The sequence below is a fragment of the Kogia breviceps genome, chromosome 8 (genome assembly GCF_026419965.1).
Source record: "Kogia breviceps isolate mKogBre1 chromosome 8, mKogBre1 haplotype 1, whole genome shotgun sequence".
Taxonomy (NCBI): domain Eukaryota; kingdom Metazoa; phylum Chordata; class Mammalia; order Artiodactyla; family Physeteridae; genus Kogia; species Kogia breviceps.
Genome location: NC_081317.1, coordinates 25,690,856 through 25,712,486, shown reverse-complemented (window position 1 = coordinate 25,712,486; position 21,631 = coordinate 25,690,856). Strand labels below are relative to the sequence as shown.

The following is a 21,631-nucleotide window of genomic DNA, read 5'->3' as shown; positions in this document are numbered from 1 at the left end:
CCCTCCAAGTGTAAAAGAGGAAGCCACCAGGACTTTTAAAGGCTTAGATACAAAATGGTCCAGTACCACTCTTGGTATTCTATTGGCTAAAGTCCTGCTTCAGTATGAGAGGGGAACTACACAAGGACCTGAGTACCAATGTGCCTGGTTCACTGGGAACACTTTCATGTAACTATCACATCACCTTCCTGATTTACCAGAGCTCTTATTTAAAAAAAAAAAACAAAAAAACTGGATTATTTCAAAAAGATTTCAAGGAGAGAAAAATAGTGAATTCCTAGTTTTAATTCATCTTCTTCAAAGTGGAAATATTTGTTTTGAAGATGGCTATGTAAATTACTTTTTGTTATTTATGTCATCCTCCTTTTACATATGTATACTATGTAATACAACATTTACAATACTCTACTCATTCTCCAATCCTCTCAATATCACTTAATTGAAAAAATAACCTTTCTTTGACAATGAGATCTCTCAGAATAAGAATATATTTAATTCTTATTTTAATAAACATTTAAAAAATGCCAATTATGTGCTGGGTCCTAACAATTAGGGTACAAACAGACTAATATTTTCAATTCAATTCAATAGTCAGAAACAACAAAGCATTGTTTTAGAGTGCATTAAGCTGTAGTTAAATGCCTGGTACTGTAAGGGATATAAAGAATTATAAGACACAGTGTTGTCCTCAGAAGGCCTTATTGCAATATGGAAAATTAGCAAATGTAATAAAAATGAACAACTAATATCCACGTGCAAAAGAATGAAACTGGACTCTTACCTAACACCATATACAAAATTAACTCAAAATGGATCAAAGACCTAAACGCAAGCTCTAAAACTATAAAACTTTTAGAACTGAGGAAAACTTCATGACATTGGATTTGACAATGATTTCTTGGATATGACACCAAAAGCACAGCTACAAAAGAAAAAATAGGCCAATTGGACTTCATAAAAGTTAAGAATTTTATGCACCAAAGGACACTGCTGTTTGTGTCCCCTCAAAATTCCTATGTTGAAATCCTAACCCCCAAGGTGACAGTATTAGGAGGTGGGGCGTTTGGGAGGTGACTGGGTCATGAGGGCACAGCCCTCATGAATGAGATTAGTGCCCTTATAAAAGGAACTCCAGAGAGCTGCCTCATCCCTTCCGCCATGTGAGGACACAGCAAGAAGATTGCCATCTATGAACCAGGAAGTGGGCCTTCACCAGACACTGAAGCTGCTGGCACCTTGATCTCTGACTTCCCAGCCTCCAGAATGGTGAAAAGTAAATTTCTGTTGTTTACAAACTACCTGGTTTATGGTAATTTTGTTATAGTAGCCCAAATGGACTAAAACAGACACTATTATTAAAATAAAAAGGCAACTCACAGGAGAAAATATTTATGGATTATATATCTGATAAGGGAATAACATCCAGAATATATAGAGAACACCCAGAACTCAACAACAAAAAAAACAAACAACCCAATTCAAAAATGGGCAAAGGACTTGAATAGCTGTTTCTCCAAAGAAGATATACAGGGCTTCCCTGGTGGCGCAGTGGTTGAGAGTCCACCTGCCGATGCAGGGGACACGGGTTCGTGCCCCGGTCCGGGAAGATCCCACGTGCCGTGGAGCGGCTGGGCCCGTGAGCCACGGCTGCTGAGCCTGCGTGTCCGGAGCCTGTGCTCCACAACAGGAGAGGCCACAACAGTGAGAGGCCCACGTACCGCAAAAAAAAAAAAAAAAGGATATACAAATGGCTGAAAAGCACATGAAAAGATGCTCAGCATCCCTAAAGAAATGCAAATCAAAACAACAATGTGATACCAATTCAAATCCATTACGATGGCTATTATTTAAAAGAAGCTTTGACAAGGATATGGAGAAGTTGGAACGCTTGTACATTGCTGGTAATAATGTAAAATGGTGCAGCCACAATGAAAAACAGTATGGCAGTTCTTCAAAAAATCAAACACACAATTACCATTTGATCCAGTAATTCTGCTTCTGGTTATATACCCAAAAGGACTCAAAGTAGAGATTTGAACAGATATTTGTACACCCATGTTCACAGCATTATTCACAACAGACAAAAGTGTAAACAATCCAAATGTCCATGGGCAGATGAATGGATAAACAAAATGTGCTATGTACATATAATGGAATATTATTCGGACTTAAAAAGAAAGGAATTTCTGATATATACTACAACATGGAAGAAGGTTGAAGAAATTATCCTAAGTGAAATAAACCAAACGCAGACCAAACACAGAAGGACAAATACTGTATGGTTCCATTTATATGAGTTACCTAGGACAGTCAAATTCATAGACAGAAAGTAAAAGGGTCGCTAGGGACAAGGATGGGGGGAGGAGTCGGGGGGGCAAGGGCAGAAGGGAGAGTTATAGTTTAATCAGTAAAGAGTTTCAGTCTGGGATGATGAAAAGTTCTGGAGGTGAACAGTGGTGATGGTTGCACAACAATATGAAAGTACTTATTGTCACTAAACTATATGTTTTTAAATGATTAAAATGGTAAATTGTATGTTATGTATATTTTGCCACAATAAAATAAATAAAATAAACATATAGAACAGAAAGTGATAAATGTTATAAGAAAGGCACAAGTAACCTTTCCCTAGGATTTCCCTCAGACACGGAATCTAAAATTTCAATCCTGGACTTCCCTAGTGGCGCAGTGGTTAAGAATCTGCCTGCCAATGCACGGGTTCGAGCCCTGGTCCGGGAAGATCCCACATGCTGCGGAGCAACTAGGCCCATGCGCCACAACTACTGAGCCTGCGCTCTAGAGACCGTGAGCCACAACTACTGAGTCCATGTACCACAACTAAGGAAGCCCGCGCACCTAGAGCCCGTGCTCTGCAACAAGAGAAGCTACCGCAATGAGAAGCTCACGCACCACAACAAAGACTAGGCCCCGCTCACCGCAACTAGAGAAAACCCGCGCACAGCAATGAAGACCCAACGCAGCCAAAAATAAATAAATAAATAAATTTTAAATTTCAATCTTATTTCCACTCTGATACTTCTTACCCCCCACATCTGCTTTCTTTGTTCTTACCGCTATTTAATATTCTATAAATTTAACTTTATTTATTTTTATTGTCTGCCTTCCCCCTTAGAATGTAAGCTCCATAAAGGTAGAAATTTTTGCCTGATTTATCCATTGCTTTAACTGCAGTGACTAGAACATACAGTAAATGCTCAATAAATATTTGTTGAATGAGTAGATAAAAATGATGAGGGAGTTGAGAGGAAGGAAAAATGACTTACTGAGCAGTTGAAGGAAATCTTCAAAGAGAACATGTCTTTAAGGATGAATAGTATTTAAATTCTTGAGAGGCAAGAGTGATGTGCCCATCAGATTGGCAAAAAAGAAAATTATAGAACCTATGAAGTGCTGGCTGTGGGGCAGGGGAAACTGGTACTCTCAAACCACGTTGATAGGAATATACATGGCTATTTGGATAGAATTTTGGTAGGATCTATTAAATTGAAAACCCACATTCTCTGTTGACCTAGCAATCTCACATCTTTGCAGCTTTGGTGGAGTAATTCTCAGACATGTTCACAGAGGAGGGAAACTGAAAGGCACAGAAAGATTAAATAACCTGACCAGAGTCATCTCATAATGGATGTGAAGATTAAAAGTTAATGTATTAGGCATTTAGAAAAGGACCTGAACACATAATAAGCACTGTATAAACAATGGCCCATGGGACTTCCATGGCGGTCCAGTGGTTAAGACTTTGCCTTCCAATGTAGAGGGTGCAGGTTCGATCCCTGGTCAGGGAGCTAAGATCTCACATGCCTCGTGACCAAAAAACCAAAACATAAAACAGAAGCAGTATTGTAACAAATTCAATAAAGACTTTAAAAATGGTCCACATCAAAAAAAATATTAAAAAAAACACAACAATGGCCCACATTATTATTTACTGGCTAAATGTACTTTTCCTGCAAATTTTCTGTATAAACCACTTGTGCTTTTGCCTAATTGGATTGTAATGTTTTTCTTTTTAATTTGTATGAGTAATTTATATATTAAGGCTATTAAATTTGTCACATGTTGGGAATATTTTTCAGTTTGTTGCATGCTTTTTATTCTGTTTACATTGTTACCACATGATGAGATAATGAAATCTTTATCTAGTCAATCCATTATGGCTATTTTTTTAAACTTGGATATTTGCTGCCAACCAGAAATTTGACAAATATATGCTTCTTATTTATTCTGTTTCCATAGTCTGACTTTTTATATTTACTAATCAATCCATCTGAAATTGTTGTTAGTGTACCTAGAAGTTTTGGTATTAGTTTCCTAGGGTTACTGTAACAAATTACAGCAAATTGGGTGCCTAAAACAATAGAAATGTATTGCCTCACAATTCTGGAGGCTAGAAATCTGAAATCAAGGTGTTGGCAGGGCTATGCTCTCTCTGAAGGCTCTAGGGGAAGATCCTTCCTTGCCTCTTCCTAATTTCTTTTTTTTTTGGTCGTACGTGGGCCTCTCACCGCTGTGGCCTCTCCCGTTGCGGAGCACAGGCTCCGGACGCGCAGGCTCAGCGGCCATGGCTCACGGGCCCAGCCGCTCCGCAGCATGTGGGATCTTCCCGGACCGGGGCACGAACCTGCGTCCCCCGCATCGGCAGGCGGACTCTCAACCACTGCGCCACCAGGGAAGCCCTCTCTTCCTAATTTCTGATGGTTGCTAAAAATTCCTGGTATTCCTTGGATTATGGCAGCATCGCTCCAATCTCTGCTTCCATTGTCACATGGCATTCTTCTCTTTGTCTGTGTCTGTGTCCAAATTTCCTTCTTCTTATCAGGTCACCACCGGTTGCTGGATTAGGGTCCACTCTAATCCAGCATGACCTCATCTTAACTGGATTATATCTATAAAGACTCTTTCCAATATGGTAACATTCACAAGTACTAGGGGTTAGAACTTAAACATATCTTTTGGGGAGACACAATTCAACCTATCATGGTTTCTACATAGCTAACCAATTATTCCACTGCTAACACTTTTCCCTATTAAAGATTATTAAAGTCTTTTATTGTGCCATCAGATCCTAAATTGGATGGGTATATACTAAAGTCTCAGGCTGTCAATTTTTACTCTACTCTGTTTCTTATACCAATATGAGAGGTGATATATCTTTAAGTGGCTTATAATCACTTTTTATAAGTAGCTGAATATGATACCTTTTTAAAATGTCATATAATGCAACAACACAATCAAATTATTTCCTTCTGCCGAAAACCTATACTTCGACCAGCAGAGTCTTTTTCATTCCTCACTTTCTCGGAGCCAGTGGTTTCATCACGAAAGCTACAAGGAAGGGTAAGAGGTACAGTTCTGCTATGTTTAGGAGCACACCCTATTCACAGCCCCCGTATTTTTTGGTTTTATTTTATTTTTAGCCCATATTTTATGTAGCCCATAAACTACAACATGGGTTACAACTACTTTATAATAATTTGGAACTGGCAGTAAGGAGACTCAATAAGAAATGAGACAGACTGGGAATACCAGTAGAAGCTAAAACCATAAAGCCAATTTCACTCAACAATGAATATGCAAGAAAAGATATATCAGTGCGACAACTATCTAAGTTTCAAACACTTTGGGTCCTGGGACTCTTCTTAATTAATATGTATAGTGCAACAGCTCTGCAAAACACATGTATCGCAGGTACTGCAAAACCACAAATAATAAACATGGGTCTGGGAAAAGGAACCCATACTTTCTATTTAAAGTAGAAAAAAAAATTTTAATTCTCTGAAGTTTCTTTAGAGAAGCCCTTAGGATTATATTAATTTATTCATAGTTTCATTTATGACAAGATAATATTATAACTCTAATATAATTTTTAAAACACTTGACCAATATATAGATTAGATAACCAGCTGTGAAACAGAGATAGACAGAGAGCTGAAAAGATGCTGGATGCCTGTCTATCTCCTACCCCATCAAGAGCCAATCAAACCTTACTGCCTTCCTGGAATCTACCTCAATTCCAGCACACATAACAGAGATCTTTGACTTGTTTATTTCTCTTAGTAACCTCCGGAGGGCAGACATTCAGAGACTCATCAGACATAGGTAGGGCCTGGCATATAATTGCTTCCCAAAATATTGGAGAATAAATGACAATAAACTAAAAAACACATAAACGTGATTTCAACAAAAAGCCAGCTATGCTTTTTAGCTCAAAAGACAAGCCAGGTATACTTTAAGTAAATCATGTATTAAAATCAGCTTTAGCTAGTAATGAAAAAACCTGCTGAAAGAAAAAGAATGTTGAACTGGGAAAAAACAAAAGAACCAAAACTATTTAAACATATTGAACTTCAGCAAAAGATCTATTTCACAACTTGTTGCTAACAATTGTTCTACTCTCTCTTGCAAAATTAATGAGAAAATCAGTTCAAATGAAAAAAAAAAGAAATTGGAAAAGAAGTAAAACTGTCACTGTTTGCAGATGACATGATACTATACATAGATAACCCTAAAGATGTCACCAGAAAACTACTAGAGTTAATCAATGAATCTGGTAAAGTTTCAGGATACAAAATTAATGCACAGAAATCTCTTGCATTCCTATACACTAACAACGAAAGATGAGAAAGAGAAATTAAGGAAACGATCCCATTCACCATTGCAACAAAAAGAATAAAATACCTAGGAGGTATACCTACCAAGGAGGTAAAAGACCTGTACTCAGAAAACTGTAAGACATTGATGAAAGAAATCAAAGATGATACAAACAGATGGAGAGATATACCATGCTCTTACCTTGGAAGAATCAATATTGTGAAAATGACTATATTACCCAAAGCAATCTACAGATTCAATGCAAACCTTACCAAATTACCAATGGCATTTTTTACAGAACTAGAACAAAAAATCTGAAAGTTTGTATGGAGACACAAAAGACCCCGAAGAGCCAAAGCAATCTTGAGGGATAAAAAACGGACCTGGAGGAATCAGACTTCCTGACTTCAGACTATACTACAAATCTACAGTAATCAAGACAATATAGTACTGGCACAAAAACAGAAATATAGATCAATGGGACAGGACAGAAAGCCCAGAGGTAAACCCACGCACCTAGGGTCAACTAATCTATGACAAAGGAGGCAAGGATATACAATGGAGAAAAGACAGCCTCTTCAATAAGTGGTGCTGGAAAAACTGGACAGCTACATGTAAAAGAGTGAAATTAGAGCACTCTCTAACACCATACACAAAAATAAACTCAAAATGGATTAAAGACCTAAATGTAAGGCCAGATACTATAAAACCCATAGAGGAAAACATAGGAAGAACACTCTTTGACATAAATCACAGCAAGATCTTTTTTGACCCACCTCCTAAAGTAATGAAAATAAAAACCAAAATAAACAAATGGGACCTAATAAAACTTAGAAGTTTTTGTACAGCAAAGGAAACCATAAACAAGATGAAAAGACAACCCTCAGAATGGCAGAAAACATTTGCAAATGAATGAACAAAGGATTAATCTCCAAAATATATAAACAGCTCATGTAGCTCAATATTAAAAAAACAAACAATCCAATACAAAAATGGGCAGAAGACTTAAATAGACACTTCTCCAAAGAAGATGTACAAATGGCCAAGAAGCACATGAAAAGCTGCTCAACATCACTAATTATTAGAGAAATGCAAGTCAAAACTACAATGAGGTATCACCTCACACCAGTTAGAATGGGCATCATCAGAAAATCTACAAACAACAAATGCTGGAGAGGGTGTGGAGAAAAAGGAACCCTCTTGCACTGCTGGTGGGAATGTAAATTGATACAGCCACTATGAAGAACCATTTGGAGGTTCCTAAAAAAACTAAAAATAGAATTACCATATGACCCAGCAATCCCACTTCTGGGCATATACCCAGGGAAAACCATAATTCAAAAAGACACATGCACCCCCAATGTTCATTGCAGCACTATTTACAATAGCCATGTCATGGAAGCAACCTAAATGCCTATTGGCAGATGAATGGATACAGAAGATGTGGTACATATATACAATGGAATATTACTCAACCATAAAAAGGAACGAAATTGGGTCATTTGTAGAGACATGGATAGACCTAGAGACTGTGATACAGAGTGAAGTAAGTTAGAAAGGGAAAAACAAATATTGTTTATTAACACATATATGTGGAATCTAGAAAAATGGTATAGATGAACCAGTTTGCAAGGCAGAAATAGAAACACAGATGTAGAGGACAAACGTATGGACACCAAGGGAGGAAAGCAGGGCTGTGGGGCGTAGTGGTGGGATGAACTGGGAGATTGGGATTGACGTATACACACTAATACATGTAATACAGGTAACTAATAAGAACCTGCTGTATTAAAAAAATTAATAAAATAAAATTCAAAAAAAAGAATGTTCGGTTGCATAAATGATACTGTTTAAACATAAAACATGTGAATGCTAAGCCTTTGCCCCAGTGGCTAGCTGACTGCACCATTATATCAACTTTTCAAACCATAGTTAGATAGCTAAGCTGAGAAAAGTAGTTTCAGAGGTATTCATGTAGTGTGTACAAGAGTTGAAATTCCAGAAGTTAAGAACCATCTATATGCTAAGTGGCTTTCCAAAAGGTTGTAACAAACAGTAAAGTCACCAGCAAACTATGAAAAACATTTTTCCCATATACTTTTTGATATTATTGGAGGTTATTAAGCCTTAAATGTTCATTGTAACATGTAACAAATATCACCTTGTTTTACTTTGCTTTTTTTTGATGGCTGGCTAAATTTTTCTTTCATTGCTTAGTTCTTTCTGTTTCAGGCACTCTTCCTGGTGCTTAAAGAATGTAAGTAAAATAGACAAAGATCCCTGTGTTCCAGCAGGGGAGACAGACACTAAACAAGAAACATAACGAATAAATAATGCACTGTGTTAAAAGAGGAGGAAACAGGGTAAGGGGTATAGGGAGTGCTGGACTGGGAAATGGGCATTTTGTCATATTACACAGGGTGATTAAGGGGTTAGAGCAGGTTTCATTGAGAAGGTGAAATCTGAGCAAAGGTTGGAGGAGGTGAAGGAGAGGGCCGGTATCTGTAGAAGAGTATTTCAGGAAGAGAGAACAAAAGATCAGGTAGGAGTGAACCTGTTCAACTCAAGGGACAGCAAGGAGGCCAGTGCGGCTGGAGCAAATTGAACCTGTGTAGCTGATGACGTCAGAAAAGTAAAGAAGAGGATGGGGGAGGGGGCAATGTAAAGATTTGGGATTTTACTGATTGAAGTGGGTAGCCAGGGTAGGGTTTTAAGCATGAGTGAACAGATCCATGTTTTAAAAGAATATGGCTATTGTATCTAGAATAGACTATAGGAAGCAAGGGTAGAAACATGATGAGTGGAGTGACCATGGTGGCAGAGATGGAGACTATGCATGGCCTTTTGGCATGAACTCTTGTAAGGCTAACCTAGCCACCATCACCTCTGAATGTCCAACCTGCCGAATTCCCAATGTGGTGCTATTCTCTGAGGGACCAACTGGTCCCTTGGTGACCAGTTGACTTCATTGGGCCCTATGCACGCTGGAAGACCAAGCAATTTGTTCTCTCAGGAATAGACATTTATTCTGAGTACAGGTTTACATTTCCTGCCAGCAGAGCTGCAGCCTGTACCACTCTACAGGAGTTTACAGAGTGCCTGATCCATAGACCAGAACCCTACCTATCACAGCATGCAACCAGGAGACCCACTTCACAGTGAAGGAAGTTTGGGAGTGGTCCCATGGTCATGGGACATGTTGGTCTTATTACATACCACCCTCCCCAGAAGCGCCAGCCTGAGAGAGTGATCTGCTGATGGTGCAGATGAAGCACCATCTCAGGGGCAATACTGTGTAAGAACAGGATCTCATTCTCCAGGGTGCAATCTACAAACTGAATAAAAGTACCCTCTAGGCCTAGAGTCTAGGGCACTGTGTCCCCAGCAGGAAGACTAATTGGGTCCAGGAATCAAGGCAGGGAAGCAGGAATGGTCCCATTCCCATTTACCACTCCCAGGGACCTACTGAGGATTCTTCTGTCCCCACAACTCTGGGACCTGTGGTGTTAGAAGTCTTGGTCCTCAAAGGGGGACTATTTTGCCAGGGGACACAGCAATGGTCCCACTGAACTACAAGCTTTGTTGCTTATATTAAGGGACCAAAAAGCAAGAAGAGTCATCAACTTGGGAGAGGCAATTGATCTTTATCAGCGAGAGAAGGTAGGACCACCTTATACTCAGAACGAGAAGGAATACATGTGGAATTGACTTGGATGCCTCTTGCTACTCCCTTGCCCAGTTGTGACTATGAATGGACAAGTACAGCAACCCAGGCCTGAGACGAGTGGAAACACCAAAGGCTCATCCTCTTCAGGAATAAAGGTTTGGGTCACACCACTAGGCAATGCACCAAGACCGGCAGAGGTAACTGATGAGAACAAGGGGAATTTAGGATGGATAGTGGAGGAGGGAAATGATGAGTACCAGTAGTGGCCCCGAGATCAACTGCCAGTATGGAATGCGGGGTTTGTCCCACTGTCCTACTTCATTTAGGTTTCCCTTTAGTAAGAGAGGCTCAATGGGCCCCTGGAGCAGCTGTTTCCTGAGTGTGTATGGAGAAGCGGGTTTACATGGTGCAAGCAGATGCCTATTTCAGCCAAAATAGTGCATCGCCTGGATAGCCCTTCAAGAAAAAAATGACCTGTGAGAACTTAGCTATGAGGAGTACAGTTAGCTGACAGCTCTTCCTGGGCAGCCTCTAGCTGGTAGGGAACATGGTAGGGATACCAGAGTCTGGCAATTTCATCCAAAGAGTGACTGCTCTAACAGGTAATCTTCACACCATTTACTCCCATTGGGTTGGCTAACACTTTGTCAGATCTACATCACAATCTGAGTCTTCCTCTACCCAATGTTTCCTTCTCTCTTTCCTTTCACAGCAAACGTATCAGCATTGTGCTCTGAAGCATTCTGCTTCCTCCCTTGTATTCTTCACAACTGATATCCACCAAAAAAAACTTCTTGTACTCATAACTCCATTTCAGTGTCTGAAATGACCTAGTGACTGAACAATGAATGAGACTCACAGGGCTGAGAAACTTGGGGTGGGGGAGGCAGGGTGGAAAATGAGGAAGGCAGAGCTAGAAGACAGAAGAAATTTTCAAAGCTCAATTGTTATGGGCTGAAATTGTTTTAGAAAGTATATTTAATTGCAAAAATAAATACTTTTAATAAAGAGTCGAAAACTTTAATCACAATAAGGAAATATTTGCACCACTCTATAAACATCTAGAACTTGGAAAGAGGTTCTATTAACATAAAGCTTACATCATAAATCACCAATAGCTTTTATAACCAATAGAGATGGGAGCCATGCGCCTTGCCTTTGGAAGAGCTTAAGTCAAACACTGCTATTTTTTTGAATAGGATCCCTAATCAGTCTTTGTCCATTACTGTATATCCAACACAATGCCTGGCACAGAGGAGATGCTCAGAGAATATCTGCTGGATAGGGTGATGCCATACAGAACACCGTCAGTCAGGACAGACACTCTTGAGTCAGGAGGACCAGAGAATTCCAAGGAAGTTTCCTAACGTGAAACTCATGTGTAGTGAGCCTCTTTCTCTCACACCCCGCATCAACCCCATCAGCAAAATCTGTAAACTCTATTTCCAATAAATTGAGAATCCAGCCACTTCTTACCACTTGTAAAGTTTCCACACTAACACAAGTCACCAGTCTCTTATGGATTGTTGCAATAACCTGCTAACTGGTCTCTTTGTGTCCATCCTTGCTGTCCCCCCGGCCCACACCAAGAAGTTCTCCAGGCAGCAATCAGAGTAATCCTTTTAAAGCCTAAGTCAGATCCTGTCACTCCTCCACCTTAAAACTTCCGATGACTTTCCAAGTTACTCCGAATAAAAGACAAAGCCTTTACAGTGGCTTTGTGCTCATTGCCCCACTTGCCTTTACACCTCGAATGGCATCAGCTACTCTCTCCCCACAGCTGTCCCAGCTCCTTCACCCAACATCCTGGGTATTTCTCCAATATGGCAAGGATGCTTCTACCTCATGGCCTTGCATCTGCGTGTAACAAATGCTATGTGAGTGTAAACATTTATGGCTATTATTGTTGTTCCCTCTACTTAGTCCCCTCTAATTCTACTAAGCAGCTGTATGTCTGCCTTCCTCACTTCTCTCTACTCTAACATCAACTATCAGGAAGACTTTCCTTGATTAATGCATATATCAGGCAGACTCTCAGCAGAAAAATATACCACGTTCAAATGAGGTATTGTTACAGATTGAACCGTGCCCCTCCAAAAGATTCAACTTAATTAGTTAAATTAAGTCATACTGGAGTAGGGTGGGTCCTTAATCCAATATGACTGGTATGAAATAATAAGAAATATACATATTGGTCTCTGCCCCTGGTTCTTGCTAATATTTGGTCTCTGACCTTGGTTCCTGACACAGGGCTCTCCAAAACTCTTATAATTTCCTGAGTGATAGCAGTATCTGACACAGAGCTCCTAACCCTTTGGAATTTCCTGAGTAACAGGAATGTCTTTTGTTGTAATGAGGGGACTCTTGGTGGGCTCCTGGATGGGGGCTGGTCACCAGAGAGACTAAGCCATGATTAGAAGGTTGTAACTTTCAGCCCAACCCCCCATTCTTCAGAGAAGAGAGAGAGGCTGGAAATTGAGGTAAATAATTGATCACCCCTGCATGATGAAGCCTCCGTAAAAATCCCCAAAGTACAGATTTTGGAAAGCTTCTGGGTTGGTGAATGTATCCATGTGCCGGGAGGGTGGGGCACCCCAACTCCACAGGGACACAAGCTCCTGCACTTGGGACCCTTCCAGATCTCGCCCTATATATCTTTTCATCTGGTTGGTCATCAGTATCCTTTATCATATCCTTTATCATACAATAAACTAGTAAACATGTTCCCCTGAGCTCTGTGAACTGTTCTAGCAAATGATCAAACCCAAGGAGGGGGTCGTGGAAACCCCAGTTTATAGCTGCTCAGTCTGAAGTACAGGTGACAAGTTGGGACTTGCAATTGGCATCTGAAGTGGGGGGAGTCTGGTGGGACTGAGCCCTTCACTTGTGTGATCAGGTGCTAACTCCAGGTAGTGTCAGAACTGAACTGAACGGCAGGGCACCCAGCTGGTGTCTGCAGAGAACCGGGGAATTACTTGGTGTGGGAAAAAAGCCCACACGTTTGGTGATCGGAAGTAAATATTAAGAGTAGTAATCGAGCGGTGATTAGAGGAGAAACAATAGAGTTTTTCCTATTCTTATAAGGGTGTCCTTATAAGAAGAGACACACAGGGACAGACATACAAGAGTTGAACGTCACATGACGATGGAGGCAGAGACTGAGGTGGTACAGCAAGCCAAGGGATGCCAATGATTGCCGGCAAACCACCAGAAGCTAGGAAGAGGCAACAAAGAACTCACCGTGACAGGTGTCAGAGAGAGCACTGCCCTACCAACACCTTAATTTTGGACTCCTAGCCCCCAGAACTGTGAGACAATAAGTTTTGATTGTTTTAAGCCACTCAGTTCGTGGAGATTCAATTAAAGGGACTCTTCACAATCATGTAGGGAAGCATATAGGGACACTACAAGGACAGTACAGCACCCTGGAGTGAGACGTAGGGGCCCTCTAGGCCTGAAGAGGCAAGGTGGGGAGCAGGTACCAGAAACTGGAAGGAGAGAGTCACCTGGAAGGTCAGGATACAGAAGCAATGACCTTGTATCAAGAGCGTTGCCAACCACAAAGAGGAATACATGGCCTAACTTCACTCTCCTCCCTTAGTCCTATCTCCCGCTGGGACTCCCCAGGAAGCCAACTGTGGTAGAGCCCATACAGGGCAGCCCTCTTGGGGCCAATTGCTGGGTGAAAAAGGGGTAAGAAGATGGGGGAGGGGAATGAAAAAAATCTGGCACATTCGCTGTAGCAATACTATTTCGGCTCTGTACTACTGATCTTCTTAATGTTCTTTTTTTTTTTTTTTTTAAATTTTATTTATTTATGGCTGTGTTGGGTCTTAGTTTCTGTGTGAGGGCTTTCTCTAGTTGTGGCAAGCGGGGGCCACTCTTCATTGCAGTGTGCGGGCCTCTCACTATCGCAGCCTCTCTTGTTGCGGAGCACAGGCTCCAGACGCACAGGCTCAGTAATTGTGGCTCATGGGCCCAGCCGCTCTGCGGCATGTGGGATCTTCCCAGACCAGGGCTCGAACCCATGTCCCCTGCATTGGCAGGCAGATTCTCAACCACTGCGCCACCAGGGAAGCCCTTAATGTTCTTTTTTTTTTAAAGCACTTATCAGTACCCCATATACTATAAATATTGATAACTTTGATTTATTATCTGTTTATCTATTATCCCACTAGAATACAAACTCCATGAGGGCAGGGACTTTGTTTCTTGTTGTATCCTCAGCACCTAGAACAGTTCCTGGCATGGAGAGAGTCTCAAGAACTATTTGATGAATGAATGGCTTGGAGTGTGGCATTTTTACCCTGGTATTTTCTAAGTCAGCAGCTGCTGCATCTCTGCCTGCTCATCTTCTTCCCTGAAATCACTTGACTGATTTCCAAAAATGCAAGCAAAATTCCCTGGCTTGTTACCAAGTATTTGGAATCAATGACTCCCTCCCGCCTTTTTATCTTGGCCCAATAGCTCTTGAAGAAGCCCAAGGCCTATCCTACAAGGCCTTGCTCATAAGCACCTTCATCTTGGTGGCCTTTGCGTTGGGGGGCTTGTCATGTGAAGGGTGGGACTCTTGCAAACGCACCTACATATGACGAGGAGGCATACAGGCTGTCCAACCTGTACTATTCAGCCAAGCAAATAAAAAGTGATAATTTCAGGTAGAGCCATGAAAAACTTTAAACCAGGGTACTGTTGTACTATCACATGGAGTTTTGTGGGCCTCAGATGAGATTACCCATGGAAAGTGCCTCAAATGGTGCTTTGCCTAAAGGGTTAATGTATGTTTATTATATATTATAAAAGTTGTTGAAGAAGTCCTCTGTGAGGAAGTAAATTATGACTTGGACCCTGAATGATGAAAAGGAGATAGTCAATTAAAGATCTGGGAAGAGAGTTTCAAGCTGAAGTAACCTCAGCTGCAAAGGCCCAGAGATGAGAACCAGCTTGGCCTATTCAAGGAATGACAGTGAATGAGAGGGAGAGAGAAAGGAAAGAGATGAGGCCAGAGGGTTTGGCAAGTATCAGATCATGTGAGCTCCCCAAGGCCAGGTAAAGAGTTTGAATTTTATTCTTAAGTATAATTAGGTATTAAGAAGAGATGTGACATGATTTATATTTGAAAAAGACCACTCTGCTGGGGAGGTCGAAAAAAGAGTAGAAGTGGAGAGACCAGTTGGGAGGCAGGGGAAAGATATTGATGCACTAGCCTAGGGTTGTAGAAGTAGAATTGGGAGAAATGGCTGAATTGGGGACATAACTTGGAGAATAAACTTGATAGGACTTGATAATGGATTAGGTGTGGTGGTTGGCGGGGGTGGGGTGGGGGGAGGAAGAGAGGGAAGAGATTTATCAGGGATGATGACTAGATTTTTGGTCTGAGCATCTGGGTAGATGGTGGTGCCATGAACTAAGATGGGGGAAAACTGGGAGAGGAGCAGGTTTCAGAGGGAGGGGAGGTCCAGAGGGAATCAATGGTTCTGTTTGGCCATGGCAAGTTGCAGAGGCTTACTATATTTCAAGTGAAGATATTGTGTAGGCAATTGGCTAACTCTATCTATAGCTAAGGGGAGAGGTCCAGGCTGGAGGTATTTCAAAACAAGGGGCGGGATGAGATCACCTGGTAACTAGCAGTAGATATACAGGAAGATAGAGGGCGGAAGGTTAGATACTGAATTACAATACAGGGAGATATGTGCTGTGAATGGGGCAACACCAGGTTAGTGGAGAGGGAGGCTGGTGTTCCATGGAAGCATTATATCCACAGAAAACCAAGCAGTGACATTTTATCAGTGAGGATGCTAGTCCAGAGAGGTAATCTGCAATTAGTCACACAGCTAGTGACCTAACCGTAAATTTATACTTGAACTACTTTAAGTCAAACCCTATTAAGAGGCAGGATAGCCAGGCACCTAGGAACACAGGCTCTGGAGTCATTCTGCTTGGGTTCAAATTCTGGACCTACCACTTACTAGGTGGGTGACTTCAGGTACATTACTCATCATCCCTATACTTCGGTTTTCTTATCTGTAAATGGGCATACTACAAATAGCTATCTACTTAGGGACTGCTTGCTATGTTCCTGGTACTAAGATTTTACATACATTATTCAACACCCCCCTCCAATAATCGATGAAGTTGAATGCTATTATTATCCCCATCTTACTGATGAGGAATCGAAATCATATTTACTGTGCCTGCACTACATGTTTCTTCGTGCTGGGGGTACATCAGGAGATACAACAAAGTCCTTGCCTTTGTGCAGCTTATCTGTGATTTACTGAAAGGAGAAAGATGATAAATCTAATAAATATGTACATTATATGGCAATTAGAAGATGATAAATGCTATAGGAAAAACACCAGGGTAATGGAGCTAGGAAAGTTGCTGTTTTAAGTCGGGTATCTAGGGTAGACCTCTCTGAGAAGGCGACATCTGAGCAAAGATTTGAAGGAGGTGAGATAGCGAGCCACCCAGGTAGCTAGAGAAAAAAAGACTCGGAGCGGAAACAGCATGGGCGAAGGTAGGCTCTCAGGTGAGAGCGTTTGTCTAACAACCACCAACAACGCCTAGGGCCAGCCGTGAGAGTAAGATGTGAAAGGAAGGGGCTGTGTATCCAGTTCTAAGAACTTTGACTTTTACTCTGGGTGAGATGAGGAACCACTGGACAGTTCTGCCCGGGGGAGTGATATAACTTGACCTTGTACTTACGCTCAAGGTCCATCAAGGCAGTCTAGCGGTGGAGTCAGTGCTCTCAGAATAAAAGAATCACTCGCCAGCACAAGGATTCAGCCACACAGCAAGCGCCCTGCAAGCGCCGGCCCACTACTGTGGCTGTCACAATCCTTTTACTTAAACCCCGCCCCGACCTACCGCCCTCTAGTTCCCCAGCTCCAGGGCTCCGCATCCACTCAGTCCGGTCTCCACGTAGCGCTTCCCCGGCTACGGATTGCGCAACTCAGACAACCGGGCGGAGCCTGGACGTGGGCGGAGTCTGGACGTAGGCCGAGCAGCGGCGGGCTGGAGAACGCCCCGGCCGCAGACGCTCCATGGAAGCCCCGAGAACCCCGAGACGCCCACTGACTGCGCCTGCGCACGCGCAATCCAGGCCGCCGACATTCCAAAGAGGTAATCCGCGCCGCCCCGCCCCAATTCCGGGGCGGAGTTCTTGGCTGCGCCTGCGCACAGCCTCGCCGCACCCTACGCCTGCGCGTTCAGCCAGCCCGACCCCATCCCCCAGGTTTCTCGGGTGGGGGAGGGGGCGCGTCTCGGCGAGTCACGATGATGGCGGCCACCAGCCTGTGGTGAGGTAGCGGATTCTTTGCTGCTCTCGCAGAGCCCTTGGCGCTTCCTGCAGACTCAGTGGCTGGCGCCGGGCGCGTGAGGAAGCACGGTGGCCCGTGCTCGCGAGGAAGGCCGCAGTCGCGGAGGCAGCGGCGCGGCCCGGGGCCGGGGCTGGGGGAGAGGCCGCTCTGCAGGGCGAATGTGACAAGCCCCCACCCCCACCGCCTTCCTCCCGAGTGTGCGAGGAGCGCGGGCGACCCCGGGGCCCCGCCAGGCCACAGACCCCGCCCAGCGGCCAGCACCCGGAGCAGGCCCGGCAGCGGAGCTGCGCGGCGGCACCATGCTGGTCACCCTGAAGACCCTCCAGCAGCAGACCTTCAAGATCGACATCGACCCAGACGAGACGGTGAGTGCGGCGGGAGCGCGGGGCCCGGCACCGGGCAGGGGAGGCGCGCGAGGCGCCCGCCGGGCCTGGGCTGGGGGCGGTGCGGCGGGGCCGTGTGCGGGGCCCCGGCCTCAGCTTCTAGAGGGGCCCGTCGGCGCGCCCGAGCGGGGAGACCTTCGGTACACCCTAGAGGGCCCGGCGAGTGGGGTCTTGGACCCCGGGCGCTGGATGAGGCCTGCGGGCTCCGAGCGCGGGCAGGGCCCGGGGGCCCGGCGGCATGCGGCCCACCGGACCTTCAGAGTTGGCTGTGGGCTTTGTGGCAGGAGTAAGGAGAAGCAGTGGTCGGACACCGAAGCCCTGGTGGCAGATGGCGTGGAGTACACGCCCGCGGGGCACGGGAGGCCTCGACCTGGGCGCTTTCGGCGGAGGGGCCAGAGGGGGAGGGGAGGTCAGGGCTGCCTCGGCGGTCGAACCGGGCTCCCCGATGGTGGGTGCACGGGTGGGGGAGGGAGATGTCGGCGTCACCACTGTCCCTGAGTGGACCTGGTTAGGCGCTGAGGTCTAGGAAGCGCTAACCGGAGATAATGAGCCTTAAGTAAAAAGTATCAGATTCCGTTTGCCGCACAGTGAGAGGCGAGTGGTGAGGGTTAGTGAAAATGCATTCTTTGCCCCCTTCGCCGCAGAATTGGTGACCCTTTTATTTGCCTATATCTTGAATCGTTTCGCTGCAGTTCTCCCGCCACCCAACCCACACCCCTGTGTAGATTGCCCTTTGAGCCCTCTTTGGTGGTGAAGTTTGTTGGATTAGAGCCCTTCAAATCCAGGCTCAAACTTAACTCTAGATTAATGAGTTCCCTGTGTTAGAAGTCTTGAAGTTGTCGGAGTCGGAACTCTGCACCCAACCCTCAAATAATAGCCTTTCAAGGGAGAAAAAAAGAAAATAAAAACTTTGAATCTCTTCTGTAAACTCTTGAACACCTCAGAAGTTCACGTGTTAAATTCTCATGTCGTCCTGTGTATTTGTGACTGCAAAAAGCCACTGTGTTGAAATCAGTACAACTTTTTGCCAAGATCTAAAAATGCCATTCAGTGTAAACTTATTTCTTGTGTTCTGGAATTGTGATGCTGTACACCACTGAGGTTGTCTTAAGGCTGTATTTAAAACAGCAACTTTCAGCCCATCTGTATTTTTAAAAATAGGTGATTCAATTTTGGTGGAGATCTGGGGCCTTGGTGTTAGTTAATTAAATAATCCTGAGCTCCCATGTGTGGCTCTAACTTATTTGCTATGTGCCTGTTTTGCAAAGGTGTGAAGATTAAATATTATTTAATTGGTGGTCAGTAAATGAAATCGATTATTAATCACTCCGTACCTTTGAGTGAGGGTATAGTGTTATGTTTTACCTATATCATTTAATCTAAAGTTTTCTACACCTTTAATTATTTAAACAATGTAGTTCCCAACCTTTTGGGGATTGTGGTACTAAATGATTTTAGTTCAAGATATTTAATTATATGTGTAAATATGCTGTGTGGTAAATTCTTAAAGGTGCAGGAGATAGCAATTTTAGGTGAGAAATTCAGTGTTCTCAGAAGTAATTGACAACACCCTGTGGATTGCTATTACTAACAAAAATCATATTCTTCCTGAGTATTCCTTTACTGCTTGGTGTATACCTAGAAGTTAAAGGATGAAAGTTAAAATGCAGCTGTTTAATGTTTTCAGACAGAACTTTTCATAAAATGTTATTGACTTTGGATTTTTGTGGTGACAAGTGTTGGTGCTGCAGGAACTTTACCAGCTGATATTCACAATTAATTCCAAGATTATTGAAACCTAAAGGATTTTTTTTTTGGTAAATATCTGTGGATTTATTGAAGTTATGCAGTGACTTTCTGCAGCTCCACTGAATTATTTATGTTCTCTAAGATTTGTATAGCTCTTTAGGCATTTTACACATTCTTTATCTTAAAGCCAATATTGTATTTGTATAGATTCTTAAGCATACTTGCTGTTTTCCCAGTGTATTTCCAAGGGGATTTAAGTTATATGAAACATACTTCTAGAGGTATATTTTCAGAAAGCTCAGTTGTTACAGAGAGTTGCTTCTTCAGCTTTTTGTTGCTATTTATGTAAATATAAAAGCTAACATTGTTAGGCTGGGACAAGAAATGAAAACACTTAATCTGGATATACTGGAACATTTACATTAAAACGACTTGTTGGTTTTTACTTTAATGGACTTAAATTTTAAAAATGGGAAAAATGTTAGAACTATTTTAATTTCATCTTTATAGTGATTTTTAATTAAATATTTATTTTTGATACAGTATTTAAGAAAATTCCAGTAAGAAAAGAAGCAATGAAAATTACATAAATAGTGGGAGACTGTAAGTGTGCTGTTTGTAATTTGTGAAAACTGATAACCAAGGATATTAGAAATAGATCTAAAGTAAAGTAAAGGGGAAAAAATAGGATTTTATTGAGACCTCTAGGGAGATTCACATAAAATGAACAGATTTTGGTTTCTAAGACCTCTGTTTTGGCTGCTCAAAGGTTTTGTTTTTACCGAGAAGGAACTAAGAAACCTTAAGGAACTTAAGTAAGTTGAGGTGGCCGGTATAGAAACTCTTGTGAGCTTGAGATGAGCAGGAGCAAAAATGAGTGAAAGGACTGAGAGATAAGAGGAATCATGGGAGTGAATCATTTGCTCAACCAGTAAATGTTCAGTGAGCTTTGACTGGCAGAACTGGAGGAGTACAGAGACATGGGGGACATGGTCTGGGTTGTCTTGGGAGCCATATTGACATAGTCTTAGCTCTGTCAGTAGCTATAGAGTAGATGCACAAAGTAGAAACAGCAAGAGCATTTGTTTTTAAGGTGTTTGTATTTGCTTTAGTGTTTGAATGTTGAAAGCACTCCCCTGCCTTTTTTTTAACAAGTGAAACTTTCTTAACATTCATTTGCCATTTTGTACCGTTTACTTGACCATTACCATGCACTGCCTTTCGTGTTAACCATTACAAAACAGTGATTTTTATTATTACAGTAATAATTCGTCTCCTCATACAATAACTGGGGAAAAAACCAACAGTAAGTTTCAGGTGAGACTTCAAATGCATAAGCTGAAATGTGATTGTATTATGTAAGTGACATCAAAGTTACGTGTATACATTGGAAGTTTTTGATAAGAGAATTGTGAAGATACAGTAGTTTAAAATTTCTATAGACAGTATATCTAATATGCTATTCAGTAATCTGCAAAGAATTAACCTCACTTTGTGGTATATTTGTGTAATGGTGATTATGCTATAAAATACTACTTGAGTACTAGTCTTGTACGTGGGATTTGCTAGCCATCATTTATTAGCAAATTGTTCCCATTGTGGCTTATTGTATTTTAACAGAGTTGTGCTGAAGAACCTTATTATGGAAGTTCCCTAGACTATTAAAACATTAAGTAGTAAACATATTAAAACACTATATCACAGAGGTAACACTAATGTTTCTTGGCATATTGGTAAAACAAAATACTGTAGTACCTGGGAAACCTGGTATGGTTTGTATCAGACCTTTGCTCTTTCTATACTTGGCACACAGTAGGCATTTAATAAAGATCTTTTGAATGAATTAAATACATTTTTTGGTGAATTGCCAAGTCAGTGATCCCTCAATGTTTGCATGT

At 42.3% G+C, this 21,631-nt stretch overlaps 1 protein-coding gene and 1 long non-coding RNA gene across 2 annotated transcripts in view; one reads left to right on the top strand and one right to left on the bottom strand.

Moving 5' to 3' along the window:
* The window catches only part of LOC131762007 (uncharacterized), a 29,953-nt gene extending 12,785 nt beyond the window's left edge, over positions 1-17,168 (bottom strand). The window contains exon 1 of the long non-coding RNA XR_010841896.1: positions 16,988-17,168. This is a non-coding gene — a long non-coding RNA (uncharacterized lncRNA). The remainder of the gene's footprint in view (positions 1-16,987) is intronic.
* RAD23B (RAD23 homolog B, nucleotide excision repair protein) overlaps positions 17,158-21,631 on the top strand; it is a 45,538-nt gene continuing 41,064 nt past the window's right edge. The window contains exon 1 of the mRNA XM_059073401.2: positions 17,158-17,966. Within this exon, the coding sequence (XP_058929384.1) occupies positions 17,901-17,966 (66 nt within the window). The 5' untranslated portion in view covers positions 17,158-17,900. The remainder of the gene's footprint in view (positions 17,967-21,631) is intronic.